This window comes from Seriola dumerili, unplaced genomic scaffold (genome assembly GCF_002260705.1).
Source record: "Seriola dumerili isolate Sdu_G_001 unplaced genomic scaffold, Sdu_1.0 BDQW01000056.1, whole genome shotgun sequence".
Taxonomy (NCBI): Eukaryota; Metazoa; Chordata; class Actinopteri; order Carangiformes; family Carangidae; genus Seriola; species Seriola dumerili.
Genome location: NW_019174311.1, coordinates 6,327,977 through 6,340,632, shown reverse-complemented (window position 1 = coordinate 6,340,632; position 12,656 = coordinate 6,327,977). Strand labels below are relative to the sequence as shown.

Genomic DNA, 12,656 nt, shown 5'->3' with positions numbered 1-12,656 from the left:
TACATTGTCATTATTCTTTGACCCTTACGTTTTGGTGCAATCTGTACTAATAAAATGATCGGCTGCCATTCATCCTCTTGCCTATTGAATGGTGGAAAACTTTGCAGGACGTCATTACTCAGTAAGTTGGAAGAAGTTTTCACAACCTGAGTCAGTGAGGGTTTTTTTTTTTTTTTTTTTCTCTTGCTCATTAAAACTGTGAAAAGTGGAAAATATCAGTGGGAATGAAACTAGAGTGATATCAAACAAATATGAGGGGTTTTTTTTGTGGTTATTTTTCACATTCCCAGGAGGGTTTGATGGTTGTCATAAAGGCCTGATGATCCCGCGGTTTCTGCAGAGTTTGGCACTTTCACAACGCCACCATGGTGTTAGCCTCGGCGTCAGCCCTGGTGGCCCTGTCCCTTCCAAGGCGAGCTGTGGGGGTGACTGCTGTGGCCTTTTGCAGTTGCCACTCCCTTCAGAGATTGATGAATTGATTGTGGGGCTGCTGCCAGTGTGTCTGTGCCCTGGGTGAAGGTGTCCCGGTTACGGGTGGGAATCCCAGCTATGGCATCCGCCCTGGGGCTACTATTGTAGCCATCCTGCAGGGGGCCCCGGGGGCTGGTGGCCCCGGGAGCAGCTCTGACCCACATACTGCTGTCACACCCCTGGAGACACAGCGGCACTCTCCCCTACATGGACCTCTGATTGGCTCTGATAAAATGACTCTCTGTGAAGTGCAGCTATTCCACAGGGAAACTACCTGATTGTGCCAGACTTCTCTTGATGACAGCAGTTAGGAAAGGCCAAAAGAGAAAGGCGACATACATCCATGTCGTTCCCACCTATTTGACCTGCTCTTTCCCTACCAATGTCCGCCACTATGTTTTCAATAATCAAGCTTGTAATGTGTGCTGTTAATCAATCTGGCTTAGTCTTGGCTGGAAACTCATATGATGAAAGTTTAAAGTCTTCCCTCCACTCAAAGAAGCGTCTTTATTATTCTTTCTTCATTTGAATGTTTGACCTTCACTGTGGAGCATTATGTATGTGCACGGTTTGATACTAAAAGGTTGTTTTCACATTCATCTGTTTAAGTGGAAGAGTTTCCCTAAATCTCAGGGGTGTACGCATTATTTTGTGGCATCACAACTAGTTCAAAAGCTAGTTGTGCTCCAATATATGTAAAATTATACAAGCGTGATGCGAAAACATCTTGTCTTATGACATGAACAATATTTGCATACGTAGACGTTAGATTATTAAATGATGGACAAGAGGTAGATATAGATCTTAGAATTTCCAACTAGTCAATTTATATTTTTTATCACAAATTATTATTCAGAGTATTTTTATATTTTGTGTCACATTTCAAAAAGGCTGTGATCTAAACAAATATACAGATAATCAAGCACAATCATTGGCCACTGCATAAGGCCTTCATTGAGTCAAATCATAACCTAAGGGTGCAATGGTGAATGATGACAAGGAAGAAGTTGATTTTTGTTTTTTTTTTCTTTTATTGACCGATCGATGTAGTGCCAGGAATCATCAAATCACTCAACACTTTTGCACCAGTTTGTGTTGCTTTAATATCCTCCACTTAATAAATCCATTGTTCCTTTTTGAAAACACATTAACAGCTGGAATGTTGTGCAGTCTTGCTTTTCTGCCAATAGTCACTGAAAGAGGGATGTTTAGCCACAACAGTACTGCGAGCGCATCAGAGTTGTTACAGATCATAGGTGAGATACTTGAATGTTGGACATTCCTACATACAAACCTGTTATCAAAGAGAAATTAACCACTGGCAATATAAGGCCACAAAAACAATTTTCACACCAAACTGAACGTAATAGAGGGCACGTCACACACACAAGCTGCTGTCAGTTATACACGTCTGCCAACACACTGAACCCAATATCTACAGGTGTATCAACAACACTTTCAATTTGACCGCGAATACCATGATATACTTTTCTTGTTACATAAACATATATACAGTTGCGCTGACATAGAAAAGCATGCTTTTGCATATTAGAAGGTTGTTCGGTAAACTTTACACTAAATCCATAACATTTATCAGTACAGCATTGTTCCAACCAGCAGCAGTAATTTAGACTAACAAATTTAGTCTGAGGAAACAGGCTATTATAATTCACTTTTATTACAGATCTTGTACAATATTAACATGCCTTATGATGCAGTATTACTATCATCCTCTCTCCTATTATTTTCAAATTATGTGATTTGTGAACACTCAAAAAGACAACAGTCTGATCTAGTTAGCAAATTAAGAAAAAAAACAACACTAAAATCAACACTTTCCCTTTGATCCAAAATAAATAAAATACTCCATTTGAAAATACGAGAAAAAAAAAAACCAGACATTACATTCTGTACAACAATAATGCATCTAGAGTTATTTTGTGCAACGTGGAACACAGAAATACGGTCAACACAAGAAACACATTTATAATGTCACGCCAATAAGGGATGAATAAATCAGGATGACAAGCAATGTGAGCTCTTTTGATAGATGTAGTGAAGCTGCTCGCACAAACTGACTTAAAAAATAAACATTCAAAACCATGTAAGCTCTCTAATATTTCCAATCACATGCTCTGCTGCATCGCTCTGCCGCATCACTCTGCCGATCACTCACAGGCCAATAGCATCATTTTTTTTCCCCCCAAGCCACAGAGCTGGCACAGTGTGCCTGCTCTGTCATCTGTATCAGTTCGGCTATCACACCTCACTGAAGCCAGACAAACTGTTTTAACCCTCACCGAGCCAGGCAAGTAGACTAAGAACAAATCTTTATTTACAGCAGCGGCCTGCAGTAGTTCACAGCTCTTACAAGCCCATGAGCCAGTATTGGGATATCTCCATGCAGACTGGGAAGCAGTAATATACAGTGATATGGAGGCTTCTTTTTCACCAGCTGCCTTAGCAGTAAATGCACATTGCAATAAGGGGAGAGAAAGAATACGCTGCACTTAGAAAATAAAATCAATAAATGAACTTATGAATAAATAAATACATGTTGACAAAAATATAAATTGTTTAAGACTCTCCAGTATGTCAGCAGATTTTGAGTTAGAGAAAATAAATAAAATAATGCATTTAAATAAAATCTGAACAAACTAGTTTTTAATAAAATAAATGAAGCTCTGAAGTGCATAATTTGGTAGTGGTAAAACATCTGCATGGACAGGAAATGACAACTTGACATTTATCTGAGCATGTATGAGTGATAGTATGCTGAGATAATAATAGTATTCCCACTATACTATTATGACATTCTTTATAATTTACATCAAGTATCTGAGAGAGGGTTGCTCTGCCATCATGAGTCTAGATTCATCACATTTTCTGAACAAATTAAAAGGTGACAGAGGTTAAAGGTCATAGACTGCAAAGAGGGGGAAATACATACGCCTTCACAGTGACATTATACTATTACGTCCCAATATTTATGTATTTAGCTTATAGAATGTAAGTCATTTTGGTCAACTTTGACGCCATTGGTTTTCTAAATGATTAAAAACTCTCACCGCAGATCCAAACAAATTAAATTGATCAAAGTAAAGAAAATCAAATAAAATAGAATAGAAGTATTTGGGGGGGGAGAAAGCCATTGAGAGTCACCCCCTGGGAGCTTTTCAGCACTGCCTCTCCGTGTAAACACAATGGATCCACTATAACCACTACCTGGAGCTGGCACCCAGGCTCTTCCCCGCTCTACTGACCGGACCCTTCACTTTTTGTTCTTCAGCTGATTGGCCAGCCAGTCCAGGCCCTCGTAGAGACCGTCGCCGCTGGTGGCACAGGTGGCCTGAATGTACCAGTTACGGTGGCGTAGGGAGTGCAGGCCAAGCTTGTCTGTGATCTCTGCAGCGTTCATGGCATTGGGCAGGTCCTGGACACAATCACGTGGTAAAGTATGTCAATCAGAAGGCTTCAGTTGGTGAAGAAACAGGCAGACATGCAAGGAAAGCCCATACCTGTTTGTTGGCAAAGACGAGAAGAACGGCATCCCGCAGCTCGTCCTCAGCCAGCATCCTCATCAGTTCCTCCCGGGCTTCGTTCACCCGCTCCCGGTCGTTGCTGTCCACCACAAAGATCAAGCCTGAGAGGAGAGATGAGAGCTTGAGAGCTTTTCAAGGATTACAAAACAAAACCATCAGCTCTGCTATGCCCGAATCAATTCCATCCTACTTTGTAACAATATGCTGACATCATATTGTTAAAAAAAAACAAAACATATTGCTCAATCAAGCTTTTTGATTGTTGAGGCTTTCAACATGACTAAAATGATAATAATTTGAAACAGTTGGAGGCTGTATGCAAATGACATTATGCAAAGCATTAGTCAAATGTGCCCTCAGGTGCTGGGGGTGAGTGTGTGTTGCAGGATCTGCCACAGGACTAGATAGGTCTTGTTTACTTCATCATGGCAGACTACCGCATCATCTAAAAGGCTGCTGGACTGGCTCACCCTGGGTGTTCTGAAAGTAGTGCCTCCACAGGGGACGGATCTTGTCCTGGCCACCCACGTCCCACACTGTGAAGCTGATGTTCTTGTACTCCACTGTCTCTACGTTGAAACCTGAATAACAAGTGTATTAAAATTAAAATGAGTTACATAAGCTGGTTAAACTCAGACACATATGTTTTATATAATGCTATCAATAATGAATTCTTTCTTTACACACCGATGGTGGGGATTGTGGTGACGATCTCCCCCAGCTTCAGCTTGTAAAGGATGGTGGTTTTCCCAGCGGCGTCCAGCCCCACCATGAGAATCCTCATCTCCTTCTTGCCTATGAGGCTCTTCAACAGGTTCCCGAAGATGTTCCCCATGATGACGGGCGGCTCTCAGCTCAACTGCAACAGAACTGTCACACAGAGAGTTGAAAAAGACCACTTACTATATATAGCAACAAAGCAGCCAAAATAAACCACAATTAGAAAGTCAAAACCACAAAAAAGAAAAAAAAAAAAAAAAAAAAAAAAAAAAAAAGGAAAAAAATCCCATAGTGAGACACAGTAGCTCTTCAAAATCAACTCTCAACATTACCACCTCATTACAGCTGAAAGCCACCTCAGAGGAAAAGCCAATAAAGGCATACTTCACACCTCGGCAGGCAGCTGACCTGACTTAAAGACTGTTGCTTTACACTTTGACAGCTCACTGGTGAAACCAGCCGCCATACTGGATCTCTGTAATGTGGATCAGCTTTCAAGTGGTGCAGAGTAACCACCTTTTTATGCTGTTTGCTGGCAATTGCAAATATAGCAGTGTAACTATCAGTTCATATTATATTACATGACACATAACCTTAGCTTGTGTGAATGTCTTGTGCACACAACCTAAAGCACCGATGTGGGATTTTACTTTTCTGTGCTCCTTCACGGTGTGGGCTCTTTAACAGGCCAACTCTGCAGTCAACTTGTGCTAGCCTGCTCCACCTGAGGTGCATTTGATAATAACAAGGATAGTCCAAAATTAGCAAAGACAAAAAAGCATCCACAGCCTATTGTGCGGCAGACGGAGCATCCATCTTTCTCTGGGTACCCTTCTTTTTTTTATGATTAACCATCTCCGTGACTGTAACCCACTGACAAGCTCCATGTCCATTCATTTATATCAAATACACAGGGTACAGCTGCTAGCATAGCCTGTTACAGCTGCAGTGGCCGCACATCCATGTACATCTGTCATAATGCGAAGGGAAGACGGCTGCTGCTGTTGCTGCAGTCCAAACAGGCGTTGAATGTGAATGAGCCGAGTTACGTATTTATGGCTTCATAAAATAATTATTTGAGCGTAGTAAGCTAGCAACAATATTAGCTAATGTCTTCAGTATTCAAGGGAAGAAAAAAATCTCCGGGTCAATTTGTGTGCTGTAATCCGCTCGTACAGTCACGACAACACCAGCACTAGTCGGCCCGATGTCGTCGAGTCACGGCCGTTCATTCAAACTATACAAGATGTTCAAACTGACAAGCACGCTGCGCTCACCCTTTAATATACACGAATACATCTTTGAACATTTTCTGCATTTGCATCTCATTCACACTTACCCGTCAACGGCAGGCAGGCTACCAGCTGGATTCAGGCAAAGGACTGGATGACAGTCTCGCGATGAACTCCGACTCTGACACTGTGTATTCTCGCGGTAGTTGGATTGTCAAGAACACCTCTCACATTTGTCATCCCGGATGACTTGTTGGAAGCCAAGAGCACTGCTGCAGGGCAACTCTAATTTAATTGTCTCTTTATAAAACATGAAAATTATTACTTTAACATCCCCTTCAATCTGCTTTGACACTTAACCTGCTGTAGTGATGCTCAAATGCAGTCGACAGCATTTAAGACAAGATTCCCACACAGAATCCTTTTTAACAAACACACATTGCAAGTGTTATTTGTATGCAGTTACAGGGGCCCAACAACTAAACCAATATGAAATGTAACAGAATCTGCAGGCAAACATGCCTGAATAATTAAAACCGGAATCATCTTAATGAATAAATAAATGGCTGACTGTAACAGGATGCCAAGTGATACTTCCCGGCAGCAGCCCCTCTGTGTGTCACAGATAATGAGGTGACAGGAGGCAACAAAACATAGACGGAATCAATATTCCAGCAGGTTACTAATCTTGGGTACTGATTTTCTTAGATAGCACGTATTTCAAAAGATGATACCGTACATTTATGTGGTTTTACAGGTGACAATACATAAGAATTAGGAGGGAACTTCACCTTCCTCCATGGTGTGGGTTTTTACCCATCAACCATCAGAAAAACAACCCGTTGTTATTAAATGACACACCCATGACCAGCCCCACGATCATAGGTGAATCCTACATGTCTCCCTCTTATTCTCTATTGCGTGTCAGTTAGTGGTCCGGTAATAGATGTGTTTATCAATTCAGTGGTGAAGGCAGAGGAATAAAGAGGGGAGCAGATGTTTGCAGCTGCAGACCAGATTATGGGGTGGAGTGCATGGTGGGGGAGCCTGCCGAGTTTGTGTGCACGGGGAGTTTTGAGAGGGTTACAGCGGGCTCGGGTGGTGGCAGGAGAGGTGGGGTGGGGAGTTATGACTTAAAGGAGCCTTTCCTCTGAAGTGTCTGCCAGCGTGCACCCCAGCAAACACAATCACAAGTCTCGTTGGTTCTGCTAGCTGAACTAATGAGGGCCTGCGCGTCGAGGGCAGGGGCTTTGATGTTCTGGGTAGCTGGCTCCTTGTGTTTTCTCTCCCGCTCTCCTTCTCTGCCTGTCCCACATCAAAAATGAAAGGGGAGTTGAGAAGCAGATGTTTTGAGGCATGTATTTATACAGAGTACACTTTATTCACCCCCTTCTCCATACCCCATTTGTCCTTTGCTCCTGCATCCCTGCTATACGTACAGCAAGGATCTATCTCTCTATCTTTATATCCAACTAAACGCACTAAATCGCCTTACTTTATACATATAATCATCCTGTCAATCAAAGTGGGTAACTTTTATCTCTCCTAACTTCCTCTCTCTGCCTCCCTCTCTTTAATTTCAGCCCTGTCTGGTTGTCATTACTCGGGGGGGGCAGTCAATGTGTTGCTATGCATGTGTCTCTGTCTGCAACGATGAGGGGGAGAATGGGAAAGAGAGAAAAAGAGTGAAGAGAGGGAGAGAAAGCAATCCCAGGCTGTCCACCAACCTCTGTCTCACACATGGGAGAAACAGTGACAGGAAATTCCCTTTTGCAGCAGCTCCAGGGTGAAATGATAAAGGAATAAAGAAATGCAAACCAGAAATCCAGTCCCTTATCATTCCCTACCCGTCGCTATCTCCTCTTTATTCCTGCACTAAATACCAAACAGACAGAACAGTTAATTCAGCCACTGGCAGTACCATTCCTCAGGAGTCAAGGGATATTTACCCAAGTCCATACAAACAAGACTTAATTGGTATTAAATCCTATATAGCAGGAGAGGTTCTCCCAGTAGACCGTGCATGGAGACAGTTTGGATCATATCTAGGAATGCTGCTATCATAAATCCAGTCAGGTGCTGACATTAGCACTTTGCTAAATCTGCAGTATAACTAGAATGAGAGTGCAAATCATTCAGGTCACCAGGAGTTCTGACAGCTCATGTGTGCACACCACCATGCATGTTTTTGATTGTGCATCAGTGCCAGTATTTCTACATGTAAGTGTCTTTGTACATAAAACCATGCATGTGTTTGTGTTTGTGTAGTCTGTCTCCCAGGTAACAGGGACACAGCGTCCCAGCAGCACGTGGTTCAGCGAGTCCCTTCCTTGGCTATGAACTCTGGACAGATGATCCCCTCAGATGCTCGCACAGCAAAGACTGGTATAATCACCCCCACTCTTTGCTCTCTTGATGCTTCTCTCCAGTAATAAAAGTCATACTTTAAGGAAACAATATCCTGCGGCCATAAAAAGTCCTTCTCTCAGCATGAAGTGGCCATAAAAAAGGCTCTCACCTCCCAAATCTGTAGTGCGTAGAGCTTACCCCCCATTTACACAGCAACAGACACACACACTCAAACATACACACACCCTTCAGTATCGGTTCAAGACTAAAGCAGGTCCATCTCTCACTTTGACATGTACTACATGTGGGAAGAATCTAAGGAGAGCTCAGACTGATGAAAAAGACAAAAGCAAGTAGAGAATAATAAGGTCTGAGTCATGATTTCATAGGAAAATGACACACATCACATCACAGTTATACCAGGAGGAAGCATAATTCTGTCATAATATTGACATGAATTCATGAAAAACAGGACCACTAGTCACCACTCTCATGAAGTTATTACTATTGTTACAATGGTATAAATAAATTTAAATGATTAGTTATTCACCGTAAGGGATTAAAGGACTGAGTCTGTGAATCTGTCTCTTGCCAATCTTTAGTTTTACAAGTGTACATGCTTTGATAAGCTTATAAAAGTCCTGTGCTTTCTGCCTTTTTGCTTCTGTGACAAAAATTTCAAACACTATAAAAAAACAGTCCTCTATCTTGTCTTCTTCTATTCATTTTTTGAGACTGACTCCCAAATAAGTATCATTGCTCTGTCTGAGTCACAGGTGCAAAATACTGTACAGTGACATGTAAGATAAACTGCAATGAGACTTTGTTGTCTGACAGCACTGGTTCACCATCCTGAGCCGCTCGGCCAGCATCAGTCTGTCATTAACTAGAACCAAAAAGACAGGTGCCAACACAATAATAATATTAATAATAATACATTTACAAATATACAAGTACACATTAAAATACACAGCTACTGTACAACGAGATGAGTCAGCATGTAGACAATGAAATAGCAAGTTTTTTTGCTGTTGCTCGCCTTTGTTTTGTGGGATAGAAAAGACGGGGTATGGGCCGTTTTCATGGCTGAGAGGGCAGCGTCTAAACAGACCATGGCAAGACAAATGACATGAGTCACCTCTTCAATCTCTGACTTGGCATTTGAGAATAACAGCGGCTACAAAGAGAAAATGGATCCCAGATGATGGACCAAAAAAAGGATAAGGGGGGGGAGTAAACAGATTCTCTGGGAGAGTTACACAAAGAGCAAAACAAACACTCAAACAACAGGAGTGGGCGAAGGGACAGGCTTGCCATCTTGAGTCCTGAACGGGTAAAGGCAGCTGGGAGTGGGAGAACTGGAATCTACTTGCACACATTGACCCACTCTGTGAGACGACACTCCTCGCAAAGCACGTAGCAACACCAGTGAAATCGGCAATTGCAGCGCTCGCTGCGTGTCTGTTTCAGAATGTTGTGTCCACGGCCGCAGCACAGTGAGCTACAGCTGTCTGTGCTGTAGCTGGTTTTGTTGCAGATGCGTCCTTGTGTACCTGGAGAGTCTAAAGAGGCGTCACGCTCACAGAAATCAGGAGACTTCTCAAAGTATACCAGCTCTCTGGACATGCTGCGACGACGACCTCCGTTGAGCCCTGCTGTGCTCCCGCTGGCGCCGTTTCCCGTTCGAGGGTTGAAAACCCCGTTGTTCTTGTTCTGGGAGTTAACAAAAATGGCTGACAGGAACTTTTCCTTAAGTAGAGAACCCACAAGTCGGAACTCTGGAGACACATGCCAGCAGGTCTTGAACTGACAGCTCCCTGATGTGCCATGACATTTGCACTTCCTCTTCATGTTGTCAGTCACTGTCTGTATAGAGAAAGGTAAATTATGTAAGCAAAAAAGAAATGCACTGATGACTCTGATGATGACATATGCCATGCAAGACTGCTAGACTCTGAAGAACACTAAGAACATGGTAGAAAAGAACATTATTCACCTGTCGTCCCACCCGGTTGTTATGTATCCTCATGCGAGCGTGGATATCTCTTGGAGACCCGCTGGAGTCGAGCCAGTCCCTGGAGAAACGTTCCCCAAAGCGGACGTCGTGACTGCAGCCCCCCCACTCCCAGGTCTCCTGCATGGAACTCAGCTCATCTGGTAAAGGCTTGAGCAGGGCAGAGGGGTGGGTGGAGCGCAGGTTAGTGGGCAGGTCACCATGGCGACCATTTAACTCCAAGGATAATGACCGTGTCATGCCGATGCCTACCCCACCCTTCTGCAGGGTCTGCAGCTGCAGCTGTGTGAGTTTCAGCCGGATCTTGTCATCGTCCTGCCGACGCTTGGCCTCGCAGCCACACCCCCGCAGCTTGCCCATGCTGCAGGCCGAGGCCACAGAGTGAGCCACACCCGCTGCCAATAAGGCCAGGGAGAAGGCGCTCTCGCGGAAACCTGGGAACAGGAGATAAACCCAAAGAGTTGGAGAGTAGCCCCCAAAAAATGTCCTGCGTCTGTGAGCAGAACAATCTCTACTCTTATACCTACACCGTTCCCCCATCAACACCAGGTCACATTTTGACCATCATTAGCTTGCCTCAGACTCTCACCCCTGTTGAGGATGGTGTTGTGGTGGGGCAGCTTGCCAAGGGCCTCCAATGAGGAGCAGTTCCAGCGCTGGTCTCGGAACTGGTGCTGGCATTCATGGATGGCCACCTGGATGCCCTGCAGAGCCGAGGCTGTCACATCGGGGCTCCGCACACACATCCGCATCTGACGCTTGCTGAGGCCTGCCAGCCTCAGGCACACCGAGTTAGGGGTTAGCACTGGATCTCCTGCCACCTTCAGGCTGAGGATATCATTACACAGCACCCTGCAGAGAGAGAGAGGGGGGCACCCCTTCCCCCACCCCCACACTAACCCCCCCCCCCTCTCTCTCTCTGCAGGGTGCTGTGTAATGATATCTCAGCCTGAAGGTGGCAGGAGATCCAGTGCTAACCCCTAACTCGGTGTGCCTGAGGCTGGCAGGCCTCAGCAAGCGTCAGATGCGGATGTGTGTGCGGAGCCCCGATGTGACAGCCTCGGCCATAACCACCAACGGCGCGCTGAAGATCAATAATTACATAACCGACCATCGCGCCACTTAAATATCCAGCCTACACTAACCATCTCACCATTCGCTCTACCTTCGCGTTTTTTATGCAAAAAAGCCTTGGCCCCAGATTTATGCTCGCTAAGAGTATCAAAAGCACTCCGCTCTGCCTAAATATAACACTAGTACAACTTTCTCCTTACTCCTGATATCTTTGGCAAATTGCTTCAGTTGCCAGGGCGAGGGGAAATTGAAAAGACAATAGTGTTGAGGTACGCTCTAAAGTCAGCAGGACCTCCTAAAGCTCACCCTCGTGCCACAGCAGGAAAGGCCCAGCTGCGAGAAAAGCTGAGATAAGGATGAACGCCACTATGGTACCTACTGTAACCAGCCCTAACCATGGACTTAGCTCCACGTTTCAGCTTTTGTATGCGTGTATGGCGTGTGTGGAAAGGTGCATGGATGCACCCAGGTGCCAATCCCACCTGCAATGAGACAAACCCGCCCAAAGCTGATCACAGGGATTTTCTTACAGTATCAGGAGGAAGTGCAAATAATACAAACCATTACTGCGCAAGTCTGTTCCTTTTATGTATAGCACACAATCTGGATCCACCACTTACACAATTCATCACATGAAGCTCATAGAGGAGTCGTGTGCTGTGTCACTGCTTGTTTTGCTTTCCAATTAAACAGCACTGAAAGCAGCATGACCATACATCCACTTTCAACAGATAAGCCATGCACTACACACTTTTGTGGCGAAAAATAAGCAACATATCTGTAGAAAAATTACAGCTAAAAAACAAACAACCTCTCATGAATGAATTTCATCGCTTGCTCTCACAATTGTCGGGTCTACTGAATGGTTTTCAGCATTCAGTTCATTAAAAACCATATTGCCTCAACAGATGGCACAGTTGTTGGTGCACATCATAATCATGCAATTTAAATAACTCATACACGTTTTGGCAAGGACACACAGAGCCAAATATGTGCCAAAAGCTGGAATATTTACACACACCAGGGGAAAGGCAATTGTTCAAAAAAAAAAAAAAAGATATGCTCCATATATACAACATATTCATAATTACATTGAAAATGCATCTCTAGGCTGTCTTTCTGCCTCTCATTCGCGCTTCTCTCTCTTCTCCTTGCTCCTCTCATGTAGGGAGGCAGACGCTTTGGCACCCACGGCCCATGCCACATCAATATGCGTACTGGTGAAACGCTTCCCCTGCTTCCCCCGTTTGCCTG

The 12,656-nt window shown here is 44.1% G+C and overlaps 2 protein-coding genes across 2 annotated transcripts in view; both read right to left on the bottom strand.

Annotated features, from left to right (window-relative positions):
- Window positions 1-1,496: 1,496 nt before the first annotated feature.
- arf3 (ADP ribosylation factor 3) lies at window positions 1,497-6,145 on the bottom strand. Its single transcript, XM_022741568.1, has 5 exons — window positions 6,073-6,145; window positions 4,701-4,883; window positions 4,484-4,594; window positions 3,990-4,114; window positions 1,497-3,904 (listed from the first exon to the last, which is right to left on the bottom strand). The coding sequence occupies exons 2-5, from the start codon at window positions 4,846-4,848 to the stop codon at window positions 3,743-3,745; spliced, it is 546 nt and encodes a 181-aa protein (XP_022597289.1). The 5' UTR covers window positions 4,849-4,883; window positions 6,073-6,145; the 3' UTR covers window positions 1,497-3,742.
- Window positions 6,146-9,621: 3,476 nt separating this feature from the next.
- Window positions 9,622-12,656, bottom strand: part of wnt10b (Wnt family member 10B) — a 3,744-nt gene continuing 709 nt past the window's right edge. Inside the window, exons 2-4 of the mRNA XM_022741577.1 lie at window positions 10,918-11,180; window positions 10,311-10,762; window positions 9,622-10,180 (exon numbers count right to left, since the gene is read on the bottom strand). Coding sequence (XP_022597298.1) covers window positions 9,680-10,180; window positions 10,311-10,762; window positions 10,918-11,180 — 1,216 coding nt within the window. The 3' untranslated portion in view covers window positions 9,622-9,679. The remainder of the gene's footprint in view (window positions 10,181-10,310; window positions 10,763-10,917; window positions 11,181-12,656) is intronic.

Coding starts and splice junctions, on each gene's coding strand:
- arf3 (XM_022741568.1), bottom strand. CDS start 4,848: ATGGGGAACATCTTCGGGAACCTGTTGAAGAGCCTCATAGGCAAGAAG. Junction 4,595..4,700: donor CACCACAATCCCCACCATCG/GTGTGTAAAGAA, acceptor CTTGTTATTCAG/GTTTCAACGTAGAGACAGTG. Junction 4,115..4,483: donor CTACTTTCAGAACACCCAGG/GTGAGCCAGTCC, acceptor CTCTCCTCTCAG/GCTTGATCTTTGTGGTGGAC.